At 40.9% G+C, this 23,843-nt stretch overlaps 2 protein-coding genes and 2 non-coding genes across 4 annotated transcripts in view; 1 reads left to right on the top strand and 3 right to left on the bottom strand.

The window, feature by feature from the left end:
• The window catches only part of LOC130408403 (E3 ubiquitin-protein ligase rnf213-alpha-like), a 71,618-nt gene extending 57,260 nt beyond the window's left edge, over positions 1–14,358 (top strand). Inside the window, exons 59-68 of the mRNA XM_056731908.1 lie at positions 918–1,169; positions 6,292–6,424; positions 6,529–6,612; positions 6,763–6,943; positions 7,046–7,247; positions 7,328–7,405; positions 8,306–8,503; positions 10,388–10,477; positions 10,552–10,730; positions 13,718–14,358. Of these exons, the coding sequence (XP_056587886.1) occupies positions 918–1,169; positions 6,292–6,424; positions 6,529–6,612; positions 6,763–6,943; positions 7,046–7,247; positions 7,328–7,405; positions 8,306–8,503; positions 10,388–10,477; positions 10,552–10,730; positions 13,718–13,871 (1,551 nt within the window). The 3' untranslated portion in view covers positions 13,872–14,358. The remainder of the gene's footprint in view (positions 1–917; positions 1,170–6,291; positions 6,425–6,528; positions 6,613–6,762; positions 6,944–7,045; positions 7,248–7,327; positions 7,406–8,305; positions 8,504–10,387; positions 10,478–10,551; positions 10,731–13,717) is intronic.
• Positions 14,359–16,864: 2,506 nt separating this feature from the next.
• Positions 16,865–23,635, bottom strand: cct6a (chaperonin containing TCP1, subunit 6A (zeta 1)). Its single transcript, XM_056730741.1, has 14 exons — positions 23,431–23,635; positions 23,032–23,095; positions 22,725–22,859; positions 22,465–22,638; positions 21,950–22,053; positions 19,885–19,995; positions 19,655–19,814; positions 19,139–19,221; positions 18,751–18,847; positions 18,532–18,679; positions 18,204–18,337; positions 18,027–18,129; positions 17,334–17,406; positions 16,865–17,101 (listed from the first exon to the last, which is right to left on the bottom strand). The coding sequence occupies exons 1-14, from the start codon at positions 23,565–23,567 to the stop codon at positions 17,029–17,031; spliced, it is 1,596 nt and encodes a 531-aa protein (XP_056586719.1). The 5' UTR covers positions 23,568–23,635; the 3' UTR covers positions 16,865–17,028.
• On the bottom strand, positions 17,160–17,302 carry LOC130408554 (small nucleolar RNA SNORA15). The gene has a single exon (XR_008904769.1). It is a non-coding gene; the product is annotated as a small nucleolar RNA SNORA15 (small nucleolar RNA).
• Positions 18,975–19,111, bottom strand: LOC130408555 (small nucleolar RNA SNORA15). Its single transcript, XR_008904770.1, has one exon. It is a non-coding gene; the product is annotated as a small nucleolar RNA SNORA15 (small nucleolar RNA).
• Positions 23,636–23,843: the final 208 nt, after the last annotated feature.

The raw sequence follows: 23,843 nt of genomic DNA, 5'->3' as shown, positions 1-23,843 counted from the left end.
TCTGCAGAACACAAAAGATATTTTGAAAACTGTGGCAAACCGAACACGGGGGCAGTCATTGCATTCTATTGGATGGACACAAAACCAATGCGAGTCAATGCGAGCTATCTCTGCTCGGTCAACAACATTTTTCAAAAGATCTTCTTTTGTGTTCTGTGGAAGAAAGAAAGTCGTACATGTTTGAAATGACAAGAGGATGAGTAAATGATGACCAAATTTTTTGGAGAACTCTCACTCTAATCCACTGTCCATTTGTGCCCTTTGTTGAAGTGGAGTAGAGAGGATTCACAACTGCATATTTCACTCACTCGCTCACTGACTGCAAACCACAGATGAGGTCTACATCACAGAGGTCATATTTACGGTCTGTAGGTAATGTTGGGTTGTCTGCTCTTGGTCTACTGGAACAGCAATATATGAAACCCAATGAAACCAATAAAACCTTTGAACCCCACATTAGCTGTGGCTGTTTCTGTTCACCAAACACCTGTTATTGTGTTGTGTTCTGCAGACCACTCTGAATAAAACCAGGTTGATTTCTAATATTTCCAGTACTGTGACCATAAAGGGTTCTTGTAAATAATAACTGCAGCATGCAAACACTTACAAATCCATCCATGTCAATAAAAACCTTCAGCTGGCCACCAAACAAAGTTAAAACAACCCAACTACAGGACGTGTGAAGGGACAAACTACACATGCTCTTTTAAAGCGTGTTCTGTTGTATTTGGGTCATGTCTGTTGAAGCTTTATAAGTTTCATCTCTGGGCATACTTAACCTGATCGCAGGTCTCTCGGATTTTGTGAGCCCAATGTTGTACATCGTAAAGCAAAAGCTGAACGTTGAGTTAGTCTCTGAGAAGAGCTATGGACTGTTATTTGAAGCTCTGCTTGACATGATTTGATCTTTCTTTCAGGTTTTGGAGCATCAGTTGAAGGAAGTGAATGCTTTCATCAGGGAAGATGATCGAGTGTCTTGTAATCCTCTCATGAAGTTGACGTTTGGGGAACCAGGACTGTTCCTGCGCTCTCTGCCCCAGAACTCCCTCATCCATAACTCATCCATCTGGAGCTGCAGGAGGAAGGTGTCCATGTCCAGTCTGAGTCACGTTGTGGAGCAGAACAATGGCCGAGATGCTTTACCTGTGCTCTGGAGGTTCCTTCAGCGGGTAAGATGTCCATCAAGCAGAGTGAACGACACTTACACTACATGTACTTCACAGCAGGGGTTGAAGCAGCTTGTGCGGACAGGAAGACGCTGGTGTGTGCGGTTGGGCACATGGTTTCAGGGGGATTGTGTGTGATGTGAGGGCAGGGGTCATGGCATGGCACCAGCAATGCTAAGGAACACTAGATTCACATTGAACCTAATAATAATAATAATAACCTAACTTAGTAACTTTATCTTTATTAACTTTACACACTGGCTTGATGTTTCTCTCTGGAAGACATTCATTTAAGTGTATTTAATATTTAGCTCTTATTAGTTTTTCTTACTACTATTTAATCAAATGTTAAGGAATACAAATTAGTTTAATGATATAGACAAGAGACTAAATAATGCTTCACGTGACATGAGCAGCGCTTGTAGAGAGAGCATTTCCAACACTCATGCCGCTGCATGGCAGAATAAATGAATTTCATGTTAAATACATTAATGAGCAAAACCTCCTCAAGAAGCTCATCTTACTGACAATGTAGATTGTATAACTTGTATTTGTTTCATCTATTTCGTTTCTTATCTCAAGCTTTAAAGGAAATAATAAAAGAAGATGAAGGGTTCACACGCGAAGTAAAGAACGATTGACAGTGTTATGCGATTGTTCCCCCCTCACATATATGCAATAGAAGCATAGAAAGTGATGTCTAAATGAAGTTAGATTTACTTCTCTGCAGTTAATGATAAGAAATGATGATTGACAGGAGTGATTGACAGCGCGATGTGGTGGTTTTACCCTCTCACATACGTACAACAGCAACAGGGATGCGATTTTTCCGTATAAGCATTCATTTTATGACCTCGCTAGGATCACCAGAGTAAATAGGATTAATTTGATTTATTTTTTATTTGTGACGGGTTTGGGGATGTGCGTGCAATGTTGCCAGATTGGGTGGACTATTTCCAGCCCAAAGACTCGCCCAAACCCGCCCACTCAAACAAAACCAGGCCAAATTGTAACTGACAAAATAATGTGATTGAAATGTATCGCTGTTTCAACCAACGATGACAATGACCATATTATCTCCTTGAAACAAACTATGACAAGATGACAAAATACATTATATTATATAAAATCCAATCTGGAAAACAGATCAAACAGATCAAACAATGCAAATGTTTTAAATAGAGTTAGAAAATAAGAGTCACTTTGAAGTGGTTTCTGGACACATTACTATCACAACTTTAACCAATGACTATAACCCTCTAACAAACACATACATCACTATGATCATTTTTGTGCATAAAGTGCCCACTATAATTCATCAGAAAGCGTTGAACTCTCGCTAATGAACTTCATTCACACACAACAGCAGCAAAAACTGTTCAAATTCATTGATACATTAAGAACAGACAAAGAACAGCAGCTACAATCATCTGTTTACCCATGAGAATCTGATACAACTACAGGAACTTAGCCTACATTTCTTATAGTGTGTATTGCAGAACGTATAGTGCAAAATTGATGAAGTCCATCAGCTGACAAGGACGAGTCTGTCAGAACACAGTCTGTACACTTTTTAAATGTGCTGATGATGAACACAAGTAGTTTAATCCCATATTCAGTTGGGTTTTTATTTAATCATTCAATTGTGCTCTCAATTCAGTTATAGTTATATTTACCAAGTCTTGGAGTCGTCTGTCTATGTGATATTTGAGTTACTCTCCCTACCCTGTAACATATATATGGGCCACTTTGGCATTGCGATCGCTTCAATATGCAAAATCTTCTCCTTTATCGCATCAAAACGAGTCATCTTATTTCGATGTAGATTGATCGACAGGTCTCCCTATACCACACCTGAGTGGATAAAATGAACCAATAAGGAATAAGTGTTTATGACATACACATTATTTTTGAATGTTTTGAAGTAACTTTACTAAATAAAAACAATGAAAAGGCAAGCTGCTTGAGCGCAATTTTTTTATTTATAAATTGTGCGGGAATCTGCCTGATGTGGCAACACTGTGTGTGTGTAGTCGTCACACAGCCGGCAAATTGGATTCTATCCACGCTCTCTACTTCATGATATTCATGGAGTGAAAATTGTGCATAAACTTAACAAACAAATCCAGCATTTTGCAAAGAACAACCTTTTATGCAAAAGAAACTAAACTCTTACACAAAACGAAAGCATTTTACAAATACACGATGCAATTCGAGAGAAAATGGAAAGGTAAAACATATAAATGTACTTTGTTTAAGTCTCACCTTTTTATGAGATTCTCAGCTTGATTTTCTCACAAATGTGACCGTGCAGATTTTCTCACTTCTGTTACTGATCAGATTTTCTCAGTTATGCAACTTCTCCCAAAACAGCAGATAGTTCAAATCTTTGACTTACATTTACACTACTCTTTTGTGCTGGTTTATTTTATTGCAATAGTTCCCAATTAGTTTGAAAAATCCAAAAAAATAGCACCATTCATTTTAAACCTAAATAGGCTAATGGCAACCAAACAGTGTAGACAACTAGGATTTATTTACTTTTTCATCTTTTATAGCCTAGAAAACTCTCTACTTTAATCCCATAGTGTTTAGACATAATGTTAAATACTTTCATCCATGAGTTGCTATGGATACAAGTCAAACATATGTATCAATGCAACTTTCATGCAGAAAAATCACAAAAAATCGAGTCCTATCTCAGAAAGAGCACAAAATACTATACTGAAATCTTACTGAAAAATTGACATATAAACCAGCCCTGGTTCCTGCCAGGTGCAGAGGGTGGACCAGCAGATATCCTAGGTGGATATATACCCAACCACACAGACATAGCTGCGGACAAAATTAAGAGTCCAGTTAAATCGTATTTTCCTTTTTTTCTTATAAGAATGTGTTGGTAAAACTAATGTTTGTACACATTAGAAAAGTTGTTTTTTTATTTGTTTATTATCATGCTCTCAGTCACTCTTGAGGTTTGCTTTTGTTGGAATTCAACAAACACTGCAGTATATGAGTATATAAAAAACAGGCATTCATTACAGAAGACTGTCAGTAAAAAAAAATGTTTATTATTGTCTTTCATATATTAATTGTGTATAAATAATATAGTAATTTAATTGATGTTTTACACCTTAAATAAAGCGGTTTTGTTAACTGGACATATATAGAAGCATACAAAAGAAAGCAGGCTAAGAACGTTCCCCATCGTTTAATGAATTGAATGAATTAATCTGATTACACTGCACAATGAACTTTACATCGTGTCTCCTTTGTTTATGTGGTATAGTGAGCGTGCGTCGCGCCTAAACCAAACACAATGTTCAAAACACATTGTTTTGCTACCACCTGCAGGATGAATTGGGGTGTTTGAGATGGAGAGAGACAGATTTATTTCTGAAACGGGAGCTTCGGAAGATGGATCTTTGAATCATAACTGAAAGTCAATAGGTTAAAATGTAGCATATTGTAAGCAAATAATAGCTGTTTGTTAACTGTACAAATTAAGAGCGCAAAAACGAATACATGAATCTTATGTTACTCCACAATTAATTTGACATGCTTAGTTTTAAAAATGTGCAATGCGTCTAAAATTCCGTTGCAAAGTATTTTGCTTCCACCTGTAGCATGTAGAACGCTTCTCTGTTACAAACTAAAGCAAGAACATTGAAGTTAAGAGTGATGTTGCTTACAGCCAATAGAGAATACTAAATAAAATTGTGTTATTTTTCTATTCTCATTGGTAGGACCAGACATTTAGGTGGGTTCAGCCAACCCTGCCCATGCCTAGAGCCGTCCATGATATAAACATAAAATGATGTCAAAATTCCCATATAAGACAGTATCCTTGTAATGGTAGTGTGTTTTGTGAACATAAACAGTTGGGAAACAAGAACAAGAGAATGAGATGGGATGGAAGGGGTGAAAACACTGCAAATGCTGGACGTTATTTGTATATAAAACAAATGCATGACTCATTATTGAGTGACACGCAAGGTAATGTTCATGGCTTCTTTCTATAAAAACTAGTGTCAAATTCCCAATAGCACCACCTGCTGTTTTGTAAGAGGGCGTCGCACATGCATTTGTGAGAAACTCAAAAAATGACTAAATGACTAAAACACAGTACATTTATATGTTACACCTTTGCATTATCTCTCGAATTGCATTATGTATTTGTAAAACGCTTTCGGTTTGTTTCAGAGTTGAGTTTCTTTTGCATAAGATGTTGCTTTTGTTTGCAAAATGCTGGATTTGTTTGTTTAGTTTTGTCACAATTTTCGCTCCATACTTATAATGCATAGTGGCCGCTTCATTCAGAACATCATTTGCTGATTTATCTTTATATATTCAGAGAGTCCGTCAGAAATAGACGCTGTTAATTTTGTAAAGCTTTAAATAAAGTATTTAAAAAAATAAAGAAATAGACGCTGAACACAATTGTTTTGCTACTCAAAAAAGCGTGTGGTGTTATTGTTAATTAAGTGGTAATAAACTGAACAGTGTTTTGATACCAGTGTGGAAGTTGAGACGTCTATATGATGTTCTTTAACATTATAGCATGATCTACACACAGAGACTAAAATCGACCATTCTGTGTTGTAATGGTTTGAAACTATACAAATAGCTGATCTAATATAAACATGTTGAAGTCTCTAAAACCAAGAACTAAAACCGCAGCATGCAGTGTTTGCAAAAACCTTTGTTACATACAGATTAATGTGGACAAACGCTGTGTGAATGATGCGGATGTGCCAGTGCTGCACTGCTGCTTCGGCTTGTGACGTGAATGCTTTAACCAGCGCAGAGATAAAGTGCAGCTGACGCATGTGGTGGATGGGGCCGGGCGGGGGTTTGTGGCTCGTAAAGAAAGTGGTTTATACCGGATGGTCCGGTTCTGGTGGAATATGGTTAAACCCATCCTGCACAGGTCTCTGGTTAGTTGGAACCGTCAGCCGTCTTCCTAAAGGTTTCTCTGCTCTGAAACAACAGTGTGAGAAAATTGATATTAAAGAAACGACAAAAATAGCAGATAATGTTTGTAGAGGTTATTATCCAAAAGATCGTAGAGTTGGGTAAACATGAGTACTCTGACAAACAGATTTAGATGAAGTGTTTCTTTTAGGAAGCAGAGCTACGGCTGGTGCGCTTTCTTCCCGACATCTTAGTCCTCCAGAGGGATTTGGTAAAGAAGTTCCAGAACGTGACCGACCCGACCTACAGCACCATACGAGAGTTCCTGCAAGAGCAGAAAGCAGGTACTGACCGTATGAATGAATCAAGAGAGCGTTTGGTCATTCATGACTTCTTTATCCCAAAATTTTGACTCAGTTTGCTGATGGTGATTGTTTTCACTCAACAGATTCACTCACTGCCTGGTATGAGCAACGCGTCAAAATCTTTTTGTCAACATGGAACCAAATCAGAGGAGCTCTGGCTACCACCGGTAAATCCACTGAAAATTGCCAAATTCCCTCCAGACTCTATATGCAGAAAGCAAATAAATTCCTTTCTGAGATCAGACCACAAAACATATTTTGGGCGGGATTAGAAAGGCTGTGGTGACCCTGTGTCTTCTCTGGGTTTTGTGTGTCAGGAGAGATCAAGCTGGCGTCTGAATACACTCAGGAGGACTTGAGTCTGGATACTGACCTGCAGGTGCTGCTGCCTCAGAGACGAGGTCTGGGCTTGTGTTCCACTGCCCTCGTCAGCTACCTCATCAGCCTTCACAATCACCTTGTGTACGCTGTAGAAAAACACACCGGAGAGGAGTCTGGGTAAGACCTGACTGGACTCTTTATAGGATGTTGATTCAACGATGCAGATCTGTGAAGCTCTGCTCTGGCCACTGAAAGTACACACATGTTGTCCTCTTGCAGTTACACGGTAAGCCCGGGTGACCTGACGGAGCTGCATGTGATCAGTTATGAGTACGACCGAGATCTGCTGCCTCTGGTGCTGGCCAACTGTCAGTACAGCATGGAGCGCGGTCAGGAAACACTGCTGGAGTGTGACCTTCCCAAGATTCAGCAGCAGATTCTCACCCGCTTCCTCCAGGGCAAACCACACATCACACTGAATGTACGTCACACCTGTTATTAGGCCTTCTTTACACTGGCAGGAAGTCTCTAGTTGTTTGTTCATCATCATTTTCTTTTCAGGGGATTCCTACACTGGTCAACAGACAGGACAGAAATTATGAAAACATATTGAAAGATGTGAAGAGCAAAGTTCAACAAGTAAGTCTCGCTTTGAGTTTAGCAAAATAGCTTAAAAATCCAAGCGTGTGTGCAAACACAATCCAAAGTCATCTTTCAAGTCCTAGATGGTTGTGCTGGAAGACTTCACCCACAAATGACAATTCTGTCTTAGTTTACTCGCCAGGTGTGTACACATCATGTTTTTGTTTGCTTGGACACAGAGCAAGATATTTGGAAGAATGTGAGCAACTGACAGTTCTGAGGGATCATTGACTACAGTAGTAGGAAAGATTAAACAGTGAACACTGACATCTGAATGTGAGGAATGAGTGTCAGAAGCTTGTTACCTCCTTGTGTCATGTTTGGGAAGCGTTCCTCTGTAAGTGAGGAACACATGTTGTCTTCACCATGACTGCTTGATTCACAAAGAACCCATGAGGCAGCCACACTCCTGAGAGAACTGAATAGATGTTTGATCATGAGATTCGATCTGTTCACTCTGCCTCTGAGCCTGGTTTTACTCTAGTAAACATGCAGTTTTCTTAATGCAGAGCTAACACAATCTGTGATTCGTCTTCAGGACCCATGCGCTCGTGTTGCACATTGTTGATCATCACATTTATAAAAGAGACATTCAGCTGTAGCATTAGTTCTGGCTATAGGTGGTCCCTGAAGGCGTGTGGGGGGGACTACAGCACGAGCACACAACACACCATCACTGCACAACCGTGATCAACACAAGTGGATGTGGAAGTGAATCTGGCACAGAAATACTTTGTTATATGTCCAACTGTTACATTTTTCCCCCACTTTGCCCTGGGCTTATCATGAGAATCCAGCACGTTTAACAGCGTAAAGAAGTCAGAATGCAGGAACCGGTATCAAACCCTTCCTTTAAACAGCACGTTACACTGATACTGCTTTGTTGACCTCACGCAGGAGTGTCTGCAGCCTCTGACAGCCCATGATCTGGTGAAGGAGCTTCAGTCGCACAGTGACGTGTGTGAGGCGCTCTCTACAGTCCAGCTGGCTCTGGGTTTCCTGGCCATGACGGGAGGAGAGGCTCACATGCAGCTGGGCACCTATCTGAAGGACGTGCTACAGATGACAGATCACATGGGGCCGCACGTCTATAAGGTGAATCATCAACACACACATTCTTTAGTGTCACAGATGATGTCATCACAAGATGTTCTTCTCTTTGGGGTACAGATGTTGTTTGCTCTGTGAGATGATGAGAAACATTCTAGAGCTGCACTCTTCTGGATAAAATGACAATCACAATTCTTCTCTTTCAAACAGAGCTCATGATTCTCCTACCACTCACAATGACAAGCTTCAAATAATGTCCTTTACTTGTCATGAAAATTTTTCTCTTTTCTTTTTTGGGTCTTTGTTTGAAAATGAGCTCAAGGTCTCAATATATACACATGCTATAGGTTCTATCTGAAGAGAGGGCTATCTGTACGGTTACTGTGGTTTACCTGTGGTATGTGTTGTCAAACCATAGGAAACCCACGGTTCATCTTCATCAGGATTCAGGTGCAAAAGTTCAACATAACTTACAGTAAAACTCATTCCTGAGGTGACACTTACAGACCTTTATATGGAAAGATGAGTCAAGCTTCTCATCATGTTTCTCTATTATCATTCATTGTGCTGATATGAATGTAATGATAGATAGAAGCGCACACTTTGGCTTGTCTGTGTTTAAAACTCCTTTCTGTGCTTCTGCAGCAGCTCCAACACACATTTGACCTCATGATGTCAGTCAGAGGTGTAAAAGACACCAGACAATCCTTGACATCTATTCATGAGATCAACATCTTTTACATTTACATTTAGTCATTTAGCAGACGCTTTTATCCAAAGCGACTTACAGAGAGTTCAGGGAGCAATAAGTGATATGTCATACAGCAGTGGTCACCAACCCTGCTCCTGGAGATCTACCGTCCGGAAGATTTTAGCTCTAACCCCAATCAAACACACCTGAACTATCTAATCAAGGCGTTCAGGTTTGCTTGATAATTACAGACAGGTGTGCTGAAGCAGGGTTGGAGCTACAGTCTGCAGGACGGTAGATCTCCAGGAACAGGGTTGGTGACCACTGTCATACAGGATCAATAATACATTAGGTGCTTATACAAAGTTACCGGTTTAAACAAAAGCTTTTTGTCATTTGGCAATATGAGAAAAACAATCATGCAGACAGTGTTTTTAAATATTTGTTTCTTGTTACTTTCTCGCGTCAAACCGTATTCATGTAGCTCAAAAACTATACACTTTGGGTTTAATTAAGCATTAACAGCATGGTATGTGATGGTTACAAAGCATTTTAGTTAAGTTAGGTTAAGTTAGATTAGGTTAGGTAAGGTTAGGGTTAGGTGAATTTCAGTTCAATTGCGTTAAGTTAAGTTAGGTTAGGCTTGGTTAGGTTAGGGTAGTGTTAGCTTAGTGTAGGGTTGGGATGGGTTAGGTTTGGGTAGGGTAGGGGTAGGGTAGGGTAGGGTTAGGGTAGGGTAGGGTAAGGTTAGCTTAACTTAATTTAACTGAACTTAAGCAAACTTAAGTTAGGCTAGGCTAGGTTAAGTTAAGTTAACTTAACTTAACTTAGTTTAGCTTAAGTTCAGTTAAACCTAAATTAAGTTAAGTTAGGCTAAGCTAAGCACACAACGCTGGATGAATTTTGCATGTCCTGGCCTAAATTTGAGTTCCAGCCCGCCCTTTGGTCACAGTAAAGAGCTCATGTCACACAGACTCATGTTAAACCAGTAACAATAACATTTCAGCTTTTACGTTATTCTCTTCACGCCTCAACACATGAAAGACATGTTTTGTGGAAAATAATGGTTTGTAGTGCAGCCTTATGATTTGAATGATTTGTTTGTGTTAACATCCTCAAACAATAAGAGCCTCCCATAATGTCAAATCCAGGAGGGTTTCTTAGAACACTTGAAGTCAACCTTCATTAAACTGAACTTGACATTCCTGAGTGATTATTATATATGTGTGTGTGCACAGGCATTGAGCAGGTGCTGTCTGAAACACTGTGTGGCGCTGTGGCAGCTCCTCAGCTCTCTTAAATCAGAGACAATGCTCCGTCTGAAGAGGGTAAGATACTCAACACGGCAAACACTTGACGTTCCCTTGTGCTTTGATTCTGACTTTTTTCATCTGCTTTTCAGGACCCATTTGTGGGAATCAGCAAAGAGTACAAACATCCTCTTCAAGAAGAACACAGGAGAAAGCTCACTAGTTTTTTCACCAAGTCCAGCGCTGATGCCTTCCTGTTAGAGATGCATGAGTTTCTGCTTTTGGTCCTGAAGAACCCCAAAGCCCCGGACACATTCAGGCCAGACTGGTGGTGAGCAAATAAACAGTGCTGCAAATAACACTGTTCCTCTGGAGGGTGGTCCGGGTTTGCCTCGTGTTTCAGAAGTTTGATGTAAATTATGACCAAGTGTATAGATAAATATAGATGTCAAGGAGATTGACCAGACCTCTCATATGTTCTGAAAGCGCATGAAGGCTATTACTGACTCCTGTAGTAATATATGAGGGATAAACTACAGCTAACCGTGCATTGAAGGAAGCAAAGAACCACCCGAAGTGAAGTGCATCTACAATTCTTTAATGCAGGACTGTGCGTGGATGATCCTGCTTATGCTGTGGTCATTTGCCAACTTAAAGCTGTTATTGATGTTTTAAGCGTCATTTTTCCCGACTTCCTGGTAAAAGCTAGTTTGCTTCAGGAAGAGGTGTTCGTTAGGCCAGCAGGGGTTTACATCCTGGGGTCTGTGAGGGTCCTTATACCCCAGTACTGTAATAAAGCACCATCTCAGAATAAAAACCCAGCTGTCTTTGGAATCATATTAGGGGTGGGTTAGGCCAAATTAGCCTGTTCACCTCTACACATCAAAGCCTCCTCATCATCTCCAGATATACTCATAGGCTTCACAACTATCAACTGTCTCTTCTCCACCAGTAAACTGGTGTGTGGTGGGTGATCTGGCGCAGTATGGCTGCGGGTGGATGCTGCACATTGGTGGTGGTTAAGGAGATTCCCCCCTTCCATGAAAAGCGCTATATAAATGAAAGGAATTATTAATAATATTTTGATCAGACAGGTGAACGTTTCCGTCGGTTAATTTCAAACATTGATCAAACTAACCTAGCCGTGGATTAAACGGTTTTAATGCACACCTTCTAGCCAATCGAAATCCAGTATTCAAACTAGTGGTGGGCATAGATTAATTTTTTTAATCTAGATTAATCTAGATTAATTCCAAGATTAATCTAGATTAATCTAGATTAAAATGGCTCATTTGAATTCTGCCGAAGGCATTCAGAATATGTGTGCTACCCAAATAATGACTAAAAGTAAGTCTTTGAGAACGGGTTTCTCAAGCCGGGTGGCGCATTAGACCAGGGGCTCATCTCCTGTTTCCAAATGCATCACAAACTGCTTGAGAAAACTGTTCAACTATGATAATTGGTGATGAAAATTAAATTATGTTCAATAAGATGTACTTGTGTTTACTTCCGCATTAGCTAAGGGATGATTTGCGTTTAGGTGGTACTTGAGACTGGAAGAGCTCCTACAGTACATTTACATTTAGTCATTTAGCAGACGCTTTTATCCAAAGCGACTTACAAAGAGTGAGGGAGCAACAAGAGATGTGTCATACAGGAGCCATAATGCATTAGATCTCAATACAAAGTTACTGGTTTCAACTAAAGCTAGACCACTACCTGTTGAGAGAAAGTGTTTTTTTTTAAACCAATTCCGCATTGCACAATGTGCAAACAACCTTAGTCTTGTCGATGTTTCTATTGGGAAGCTTCTTAAAAATTAATATTCCCTGAAGCAAACCCGGCGGCTTCATAGCATGTTAGCACGTCACGTTTGATGCGGTAATTTCACAGTAACGTTATGTTGTGTTCAGACCAAACGCGAATGGCGCCTCAAGCGCGAGTGATTTATATGTTAATGAAAAGAGCCAATAGACCTACTTGCTGCGCGAATCGCGCGAATGAAGCCCTGGTTATGAGATGATGAGGCGGCTTCTGCTTCCGCGAATGACGCGAATCACGCGAGTTGAAAAATCTCGTTCTCGCCCCGTACAGTGCAGTTAAGCTGGTATACATCCGCGCTAAAATATCAAGGTGAAAGTCATCATAGCTTGCGTAGTATAGACCCAGCTCCCAACCCAACTTTGAGAATAGATTAACGGCGACATTTTTTTTAACGCGCGATAATAGTCTCACTGCGTTAACGGCGTTAACGCCGTTAACGGCCCACCACTAATTCAAACAGACTATGGTATAATCGCTTTTAATGAGGTGGCAGGTGGTAAGCACTGTTGTCTCACAACAAGAAGTTCCCCAGTTTAGGACCCGGCTGGAACAAGAGTTCCTCACCCAGTCCAAAGACATGCAGGTGTGGGGATCTGGACATTAAAGAATGAAACAAAAGTCTATTTACAAATTGGTTTTAATGCACACCTTCCAGCCAACGGATTGCCTGTCACAGTGCCCCTGATTAACAACTTCAGGCAATCTTTTTCATATTTTCATTGTTTTTGCATTCTCAGATTCCAGAGTTTCAAACAGTTGTATCTCAGCCAGATATTGTCATATTTGAACAACTCGTACATCAATAGAAATCGTATTTATTTAGATTTCAGATTATGTAAACATTCCAAATTTCCCATAAGGGGCTCGGCATAGTCCAGGTGAATTGCGCTTTCGTTCTGCGTTTTGGGGTAAAACGAAGCTCGAAAACTTTGATAGGTGTTGAATTGTTTTAAAACACTATACCGTCTATTTGTTTCTGGCCGCGGGGTTTACATGACGTATGCATATCTGACCTCACCTCAGCTAAATAAAATGAGGTGTTATTTCCCACAGACCGGGTGGTGATACATAAAACACCCACCTATTACCTAATGGCCATGGACCAATGGTGGCTCGAGGGTGTTTCCCGGCCAACATCAACTTTCAAAGAGAGTTCGATTTGGTTTTCTGCGGCGAACTAGTGAAACAAATTATTGTTTGGACCAGATTTTGCTCGAAATCTGGTCACAGGTGGTCGTTTTTCAATTTGGAGTGTAGTATGCTGAGCCCTTTAGACTGGTTTTGTTTTACAGCACCACATTTCGACAATTTTGGTCTAGTTTACAAAAAGGCCCAGTCCACTAAACTGGTAATCATGACGCTTATCATACTTCAGCTACTATCATCAGAATAAGCATATAGTTTGTCAGTGAACATGGGAAAAATGAGCGGGACTGAAAGTAAGAGTAAAGTGTGTAATCTGTAATAACTGGCTCATTTCTGTCTCTCCTCCAGTCTGAAAGACACGCTTGTGTCCTACATGGAGCGTAAAGATGTGGACATTCCTCCTGAGGTGGACGAGTTCTTCCCTGAAGAGATCCTGCTCTCGCAATACACCAACACATGGGAGTTCTCGGTCCTTCTCAGACAAGAAAGAAACCAAAGATAAAGTGCTGCCGTTGTCTTACCGTATCGCTCAGATCAGGGAAAGCTTCGTTGTGATGTACAAATGCCGTACTTCAGTGCCTTTCATGCAGCGCTCCACACTGTGCTTCTGTATTCTTCTTTCTCTACAGTGTTGTGTACTTTCTTATTATGTTAAACTCATCTCTTGATTATTAACAATTATGTTATAATTTATTCCAAAATACAAAACAATCATTAATCTGTTGCAAAAATCGTTTTTCTTCTTACTTTAGAATCCATAAGAACGCTTGTAAGAAGTCATTTCAAATACACACTCCACATCATGAGTCCAGAACTGAACAATCTTATGATGGTCTTATGACCAACCTCAAGTTGTTTTTCTTTTTTTTTCTTTTTCTGTGATAAAAACATTGTTTTATATACCGAGACGTATGCTGAAACGATGCTGTGTGCAAAATGTTTTTCTATGACTAACATGTGCTAAAATAAAGTTGTGTTCATAACATGTTCTGCTGTCTCGCTCATCCCAGTGCCGTCATTGTAGGGTTTTAGAAAATGCCAAACTTTTCCCTCGATTCAGCCCAGAGACACCAAGAAACTCTATGAGATTACTTTTGAGTCATTAAAAATGAACGCAAACTTAAAAATAACGAACAAAAATATACAATGAGAATCTTTTTTTAAAAATGAAATCTTTAAACTCAAATGCAGGAATGTGACATGATTTTCAAATAAACTGCTATTTTTTTAACAAGTTTCATTTTTGCTAATAATAGGTTTGAATTCATGCCTAGATATTTCATTTGTTCTTTCCTAGTTTTCGTTCTCTCTGGCTCAAATCTCATTAGGAGGCGGGACTTATGGCTGCTTTACGCTGATTGGCTAGTGAGTTTTTAAATGTAGCTCCCTGACAAGGTAGTCAATACTGAAGACAGGACTGGTGATCTAATGAGAGATTTATGATCTCTAAACCACTGCACTTACACTGAGCTTCATGAGATATACCTTTTGGAATACCATTTCTTTATTAATTATATAAGTTAAAAACAACACAAACATGCTTAGGCCCACATGCTTTTTATTTTTAAACTCATTGAATAATAGGCAGGTATCAGTGTCATCTTTAACCTGAAAAAAGAGATGTTAGGTCAGTAAACAATGCAGAAAAACGTTATGCTCTTAATATTGTCAAGGTCAATGTGTTGAAGTTTTGCCATATATCCAACCTTTAAAGACTTATACATAGATGCGCCTTGGCCCTTTTTTGGAGAGAAATGAATGATTCACAATACATTACCAGCAATAAAATAGCACAACAAAATCCTATTTTCCTGGTCTCTGTAGCACTTTTCAGATGATGTGGACTCCTGCGACTGGTACTGAGTTTACCCAATTTAAGAAATGTAAGCGAGGTGCAAAGAACGGGTCCCTGACTAGTCTTAGAAGTTTTCTTTTAGATTAGTTTAGTTCAGCATATATATGGGCCTTTTCTAGAAGGTGGGTTATAAGTTTTGCTTTCAAACAGAGATGCTGTACAGATACTAATACCTATATAGATCGAAATGCAATTAGTTCGATTTGTGTTATAATTCCACTATTCCACGGTTTCACTGGTTCTTTGGGTAGTCATCCTCTGATAATGGCAAGGAAAGCTAAGTATGCTTTGTGTTTGGGGGATAAATGATTATAGAATTACAGAGACATCTCATGAGTTGAGTGTCCCACCTTCATCACATTTTCACCTGAGTGAAAGATGCCTTTTGGTTGGGTGCTGCTGATAATGCCCTTTGTATGGTTCCCTCAGCCTCATCGGGTGTTTTGGTCCTTTATCACAAGACACTATCAGCCAATAGAGGCTTACCGCAGGTTGATCAGACCTGGGTGTGTGTCGCATTGTTACAAGGTCATCTGGTAGACGATGCAGTGTCCATTATAAATGTGATAAAACCAAAGACTCTTCGAAGATACAAAGTATGCAATACTACTACTTAATATGAGATTGTCAGAAACCCTGTGTTTCGGCCGCTCTAATGTTGTCTAATTAATGTCATTTATATATGAAAGAGCACCTGTCCAAATCCTTTACGAGCGGCAAGGCTTATTTCCCAAAAACCTGCAGCACTCGGACAAAGAAAAGCGTGTAGGTCCATGTCAAAGACCGTTTATATAAATATGAAGGTTGCCGTGGATTTCAGTGTACGCACGCTTTATGTTCAAATCTGTGCGTCCGCACATTTTATAAATGAGGCCCCTGGGCTCTACAGTGCAGCCATTACAGACGCAGATATGCTGTTTTGCATTATTTGCATGGTTGGGGTGCTGCTTTAGATTTCAGAAGTTTTACACAATTAATTTTGCATAGAAGAATTAGTCCGTTTAATATTTGATCCGTGTTTCTAAATGTTTATGTGTGCATATTGTGTGTGGAGTGTTTGTATGTGCGTGTCTGTTTTCCGTGTTTTCACAGGTATATGACTTTAGTTGTTTAGCTTGTAGTAAATATGCGTCTCATGTACAGCCGCTTTGTAATAGTAGAAATTGTAAAAGCGCTATATAAATAAAGTTGAGTTACGTATGTTAGGTAAGAGCTTGGATCTTAATTTCGTTCTCTTTATTCCGAGTCCATTTCACATCCTGAGTATATACTTCAAATGCATATTCCAGACCGCTTTATGTTGAAAGCACACATGATTTCCCCCAGAAATGATTATTTCGAAATAAATATTTTTTAGCCATAACAAAAGTGGGCAGGCTTTGAGAAGGGTCAAGTGAACATGTGTATAGTGGCCAGTGAGGGTCATTCCATGTAAAGAGTGTTTTGAATATTAAAGTGTAATATTTGTACTATTCACTTTGATGATAATGTTTATTAAAAGCATCTGTTGACAGTTTGGTTTGTGCACTGAAGGGTTGGGTTTTGCACACATTCTCTTTCACCTCAACATCAATAAAGATGCAGACTGCTGTTCTCTCCATACCTAACTGTTTTCACACATCACAAATAATACACTAATATCTGAACCAAAATGTTTAATAGATACAAAGGAAAGTGTGTGTTACAGCAGTTCAGTGGTTCTTGAACTCAATCTCATAAATAAACCAATTGAGTGAAATGGGGAGAGACATGTGATTGGTCAGATTTAGCTGATGAAGAGACCTCTTCACGCTGCAGGACTACTTTAACCTTTGAGTGACGACATCCCGGCTCTCATGATCTCATCCACAAGAAGAATATTACTGGCGATGACAGTGCTGTGAGAAGCAGATAAAAAACAGACACAAACATGAGACGGCTGATGTTTAGAGATGAGAATGTACTCGCTCTGATGTGCCTGATGATGATGACTGTGTGATGGTCATCATCACGATTGAAATGCACAGAGAGAGAGGATGCTGTTGCATGGTGTCTGGCTGTGTGCACTATAGACAGAGTACAACAGAATTCGGCCATGCTCTTCACGCTGAGCGCACTCTTCACACTCACCACGAGTGAAGCAGCTGTTTCTTCACGCTGTAGTTGTCCCACACACCTGCATCTGCTGCAACCATCGGTTCTCCTGGAAACAAGGAAAAACATCAACACACACACAGTAGACACAAATGAAAACTTTTTAATACCAACAATCTTTTTGAATAATCTATATAAGACCTTCGACTGACTGCTGAAAGAATGCAAAGTACTTTGTTGTTGAGGTAGGTGTTGAAATGAGATTCATGCTAAAAAAGTGCTAGAAACCTTAACAAAGAATAACCGTCCTAAACATAAATATATTTCCTCGAGACAATATGCTTCTCTGCAGATTCAATACTATCCTTATTCCTGTGAGCACATTCATTATGTATTGTGATAAAGTAAGGCAGTGGTTCTCAACTCTGACCCGTGAGATCCATATTCCTGCTGAGTGTAGCCTCAACTCTGATATAAAACACCTGAAGAACTTTATCAGCGTCTTTACAGTAGAATTGTTCAACTTAATAAAAACTTAAGTACCGTGAGCGATTCACGTGCAGATTGAAGTCACTGATAAAGACTCTTCAGGTGATCTATCAGAGTTGGTGCAAAACTATTTTACGCTTTGCTCTAAAAGCAGAACTACAGGAACATTTTCTGTCGCACTGGGAGCACAAAGGTCAGAGCACAATGCCCCGAGAACATGTGTGTCTGTGTGTTACATGCCTGTGCCCAGATCCACTCCCACCAGCTGTCCAGACTCCTTAAATTCACTCTGCAGCTTCACAAGTGTCTCCTGGGGGTCATAGCCTGAATTCTGAGCCAGAACCTTTAAAAACAACACCACCACATAAGACACAATCTTTACTTCTACATCACAGGTTAGAGATGGCATGATGTTACCTTAGGGATGATCAGAAGGGCGTCAGCAAACGCCTGCACTCCCAGCTGAGCTCGACCTTTAACTTTGGGCTTGTGTTTGATCAGCGCGTCTGCCACGGCCACCTCAAACGCACCGGCCCCGGCCACCACCGCACCTTCACACACAGAGACAGAGAGAGACAGAGAGAGACAGACAGACAGAGAGAGAGAGACAGACAGAGAGAGACAGACAGACAGAGAGAGACAGACAGAGAGAGAGAGAGAGAGAGAGACAGAGAGACAGAGAGAGAGGTGAGTCCACCGTAACCTCTAGTGATGGAAACATCACAGCGCTCTCTTCAGCACATACCGTCTTCAATGGCGTTTTTCACTGCTCTGAGTCCGTCTCTGACAGCGTCTTTGATCTGCATCAGTGTGTGTTTGTTGGGTCCTTTAATCAGCAGCGTCACAGAGCGAGGGTTATCACACTCCTCGATGAAGGTGTATTTCTCCTCAGCCTAACACAGAGACAAACATGAGCCATGTGCTGTGATCAGAGAGAGAGAGAGAGACAGAGACAGCTCCTCACCAGTGTGTGCTCGTACACGAGTCCAGCATGACCCAGACACTCAGCCGTCAGGTCATCCAAAGAGTTCATAGCGATACCGCCACACGCCAGAGTCAACCTTACATAAAGAAATCAAGTGTTAGTCTTCACCTCATCACTTCTCTTTAGTGTGAGAACCCTTGACTGAGGTTCCAGTCGGTCAGGAGAGCAGACGCCCTATCAGTACAAATCAACCTTGAGGATTCATGTGTGGCATCTCTCATGCAGAAGTGATGGCAATGGTGTGATACCACCGTGACACATGTGAGGAGTGATGCTGATGATGTGGCATGGTGTCTGGCTGTCTTTCTCACTGACAGAGTAACACAGAATTCAGCCATGCTAGCAGAGAAGATTCTAGAGGCCTCACCTCTCCATGTTCCTCCTCTTGGCCCGGCGCAGTGCCACAATGCCTTCTTTAGCCAGCGCGTCCAGAGAGAACGGGTCAGTACCCTGAGAACATATAAAGTGACATCAGTGACTACTGCACCCCCACACAACCTTTAATGCTTCAAGTTACTCGTGGATCAGTTTATTCACAGGTGGGGTTTCCATACACTTCAGTATGTGCTGTTAAAGGGAAACGGACTACTGACTACAGACAAATAAAAACACTACAGATAACAGCACCAGAGCAGATCTTCAGTGAATAAACATCACTCATTACTGCAGGTACTATGAATGACTTGGTTTTAAAAAGACATCCCGTTATTACATTTTTTTTTGCTTTTGCTCAGTGCCACAGCAGAATCTTCAGTCTTGTCTGAGAAGCGCTGACTAAAACACCTCACAACAGAGTCAAAGATGTTTGCCTTTAACATGTCCGTCACATACGGACTCAACAACAATGAACTTTATACACCTGAGAGTTTGAATAATCTCTTACCTTCTGGTTAATGAGCACAAATCCCTTCTTGCTATCCGCACAAACTTTATTCTTCAGCTCGATGATCTTCATCACACGATCCTCAATGAACTTCCTCTCGGCCTTCACCAGTTTGTCTCTCTCATCGGCGCTCTTGTAGAAGAATCCAGAGTTCACCTCTCTATGAGATGACAAATATTTAAGCTCTCCGAACATCTGACAAATGTGCAGCCAAGTGAACAGAAGCTTACGTTTTCTCATATTCTAGAGACACGTTGCAGGTGAGAATGTAAGCGTCCTCCACCCTCTTCTTCATGTCAGGATGTCTCGCTCCATGATCCAACACCAGACCTCTGATCAGCCTGAAAAACACAACACACCTCTGATGTCAGCTTTTCATTGTCTAGATTTCTTGCTGATAGTAGTCTTTGTCTAAATATTCATCAAACCCAGCTCACACCTTGTCAAAGTATGAGCAATAGCACTAATCATCATGTCAAAGCAAACATACAAATGAAATAATCTGTGTATTTCAGCTTGGTCAAACAGAAGTTGTAAATGTTTTGAAAATGATCTGTACTGTTTGATTTCTACATAGATTATAGGCGCAGTATGTAGATTCAACACACATAATCGACACATCAACAATGGCAGAGGTTAATGGCGCATTGAATGATGGGAACTTGGGTGTTTAACTCCAGCGCTGGAGCTGGTGATGTTCCTCTTTGATGAGTGTCATTGTTTCAGGAAGTGCTCTAAACACTGTTCCTCATTCACACACAACAACTCTTTAAAGCTCACATTTAAACTGTACTAGAAACTACAATACCCAATGTGTTAAACATGATAATCTCTACTCTTTGGGTTCTGAATGTTACGAACATGAGCAAAGATCCCCGCAACATCAGAAAGAGAAGAGCTTTAAGTGCAGAACTGTACAGAATGAGAAGCACAAGCATTAAATGCATCATTGTGTGTCCAGGAAGCACACAAGCACTTTTGTGCCTCTCTGCAATTGAGACCTAAACAGTGACGGTTCTATTTCCCTTCGTTCTGACCTCCAGAGGCAGTGCACACGACTAAACCATATCAATCGCCGAGTGAATAATTCTGCTCTGGTTGAATTCTTGACCATCATTTGTATTTTGGGTGAGTATTGCTGCTCTACATGGACATTGGGTATGGAACATGTTAAAGAGGTCTTATCGGACCCGTGCCCGGAGTGAACGAAGTTTGAACAGGGAGTATGTGCACAGCGAACAAAAATGTGCAAGAGCTTACTGACATATTACCATTTATTCAAATGATCTAAAAACTATGACTGCTTGTTCAGTAAATATAAACATGACACTTGTGCTAAATATAGAAACAGACATTTGAACATTAAAAATAACCTTGTTCCATATTATGATCATGTTTTCTGTCATTAAATGAATCTAAACAGTTGCTCACACGTCTATTAAAACACGAGGAAGATCAGTGTCTCTGTCTAGGAAGACACTGACCATTTAGGAAATGCTTGATCCTAGTTTAATGTCTCCAATATCTTCTTGTCCAAAACTCTTCTTTGGTCATATAGTTCACCCGTTTGTCTTTGTTGACAGTACCAGCTGCAAACGGTAAAGAATTGTGTTGTCATGGTTTCTGCTGCAGTAAAGCGAGGTTAACGCCAGAGACTGTGTTATTAGGGTGATTCAAGGTCTGGAGAAAGCATGGATCATGTAACAGCCTCCAGTCTGCTTCCCTGCATTCTGCGGAAGATTTCAGCCTTTCCTTGTTGTGTCTTTGGTTACATGCATATGACGTGATTGACAGGCGACTCCCAGACACGATCTGTGCTTACAATAGTGATTATCTCACGATTTACATACAGCTACATTTTTGTGCAGATACAGCAATAGCCTGATCCATCATGTTTTCATTTCTTTATCCAATTCTTCTTCCTCTTTAACATTTTCAATCATTGGAGGCAGTAAGCGTGTCACTCTCACCGGGGTATTATGTGGCTGCAGGGACGCCCTTCATTTTTTACGTTGTTTTAACAGGTGCAAATATTTGATCACACATCGCCCCTTTAAAGGACTTCAGATGACACCAGCGCCAGACCATAAAATCATTCTGAATTTTCTAATTTAAAATGTTTTCACTTTATATTGTGTCCTTAAGTAAAGGTGTTTTAAGATAGCGTTAACTGTGAAAATAATCATTCGTCTGTGTTTGATGACGTGGAAGGCCCCCCCCACCCACACCCCCGTGTGTATTGATCATCATCATGATGTGATGTCACAGTAAAGAAAAACCAATGAAGTATCTCACTGTGTGTCACTGTCTGTTTTGTGTTTCATCTCCATGATTTCCACCATGTAGAGGTCGATGGGTTCATTGGGTCTCCTGATGGCAAGAACAGCGTCCACTACAGCCTGAAACCATAACACAAACCAATAAATTGATAATCTTACAAAAACTTAATCATTATTCACAATACATCTGCAACACACTTAATTAATGTGAAATGACAACAATTCTGAGACGCACCGTCACCCAACAACAACAACAACAACACAACTCAGAAGCAGTCATCATTGTTTGTTCAGTCATTTCTGTATTGACAACACACAAAGTGCAATAAAACTGTATGAAATCAACTATTTCCAAGTTTCTGTTGTTCTAGGAACTCATTGTGATTGTTCTGGTGCAGCTTCACACCATCAAGGTGCACAGAATAAAATCAAATCTATTTATGAACAACGTCACCAGTTGAAGGAACTTATGCAGGCATAAAATAACAAACCAAACTTTATTGTTCATCCGGGTGATGTTTAATGCTTCACCTCTGTCAGAAGATCGGCCAGCTCGGCGTGCACTTTGGTTCTTAGTGATGTTCTGGCCACGTGGATGAGCGTCTCTCTGTCCATCTCTTTAGTGACCTTCACCTCCTCCAGCACCTCCAGAGCCTTGTCTTTAGCAGCCTCAAAGCCCTCAGCGATGACCCTCGGGTGAAGACCCTTCAGACGGCCAACAAACAGCGGTCAGTTTCAAAGAGAAAAGTCACACCGCAGAGATATCTGTGAAAGGCGAAGTGCACATGAACCTCAGAGACGTAGAGATCCGCCTGCTTGAGAAGCTCTCCGATGATGAGAACATTAGATGTGGTGCCATCGCCTGTGATGTCGTCCTGGGCCGTGGCCACCTTGGCGATCAAAGAAGCGGTGGGATGCTGGATTTGCTGCAACAGATCAATCACATGGCACACAGCCAAGCACGAGCTGTTATGAATCTGTACAGTCATGTGATAAACATATATATATATACAGAGAGCAGATGATCTGACTAACATCTGAACACAATGAGGATCAAAAACCATCAGAGTGCGGAACGACACAAAATGAAGCTCTCACCATCTCGTGCAGAAGAACATTGCCATCTTTAGTCAGTTTGATGTCTCCAGCACCTGAAACAAGCCTGTAAAACACATCCAGGGTCACTGTAACCGACGTACTTCCAAAAGATGATCATTCAACACGTCACATTACACTTACTGCCTTAACGAGCGGAAGCTAAGCGCTAATGCTAACAGCATGACAACCATGTGCTTTCTCTGCATTGACTGTGTAAATCACACGTCACTCTTTCATCCGCCGATAAAGCTCGAACGCTCATCTTGAATGTCCGTTAGTCGTGTAAACGTGTGTGTGTGGCGCGTGTTCATGCGGGATTTTAACCGGTTAGAGGATTAGCTCGAGCTGAATCACGCGCGTGCGCGAACAAAGCGCCGTACCGCATCGCGTCAAACTCACATTTTCATGGTTCCTTTTGGTCCCAGATTACTCTTGAGCACGTCCTGTAGCCCGCGAGCAGCGCTGATGTTCACGGCCAGAGCCGCTTGAGCCCGCGCCACCTCCGCCTTCGGGTTGAGAGCTTTCACCGCCGACATCCTTTCTGACAAACAGCGAAGGAGTGACCGAACAGGGTACGCGCACAAGACACAGCGAGCTTCCAGAAACCTCCAGCGCCTAAACGCTCGGTCCCGCCCCCTGCCGCGCTCTCATAGGACAATCCACACATGACGCATCGATGCCGTCCATTTATTGGCTCGCGGAAGTGTCCGTCTTCATCCAGATTCATCCAAAAAAAAAACGTTTTTTGAGTTTATATTTCTATAACTTTTGTATCATTGATGTTTACTGCAGTACAAAAACAAAACTCGTTT

Source organism: Triplophysa dalaica, chromosome 19, assembly GCF_015846415.1.
Source record: "Triplophysa dalaica isolate WHDGS20190420 chromosome 19, ASM1584641v1, whole genome shotgun sequence".
NCBI lineage: Eukaryota > Metazoa > Chordata > Actinopteri > Cypriniformes > Nemacheilidae > Triplophysa > Triplophysa dalaica.
Note: the sequence above shows the minus strand (reverse complement) of the source record. Positions and strands in the feature narration are given on the sequence as shown.

What these genes read in the sequence shown, in the direction of transcription:
- cct6a (XM_056730741.1), bottom strand. Translation starts at nt 23,567, where the DNA reads ATGTCGGCGGTGAAAGCTCTCAACCCGAAGGCGGAGGTGGCGCGGGCT. An exon ending in ATGTTCTTCTGCACGAGATG is followed by an intron (nt 22,860 to 23,031) that starts GTGAGAGCTTCA and finishes GATCTGTTGCAG; the next exon opens with CAAATCCAGCATCCCACCGC. An exon ending in TGGCCGATCTTCTGACAGAG is followed by an intron (nt 22,054 to 22,464) that starts GTGAAGCATTAA and finishes TTATGGTTTCAG; the next exon opens with GCTGTAGTGGACGCTGTTCT.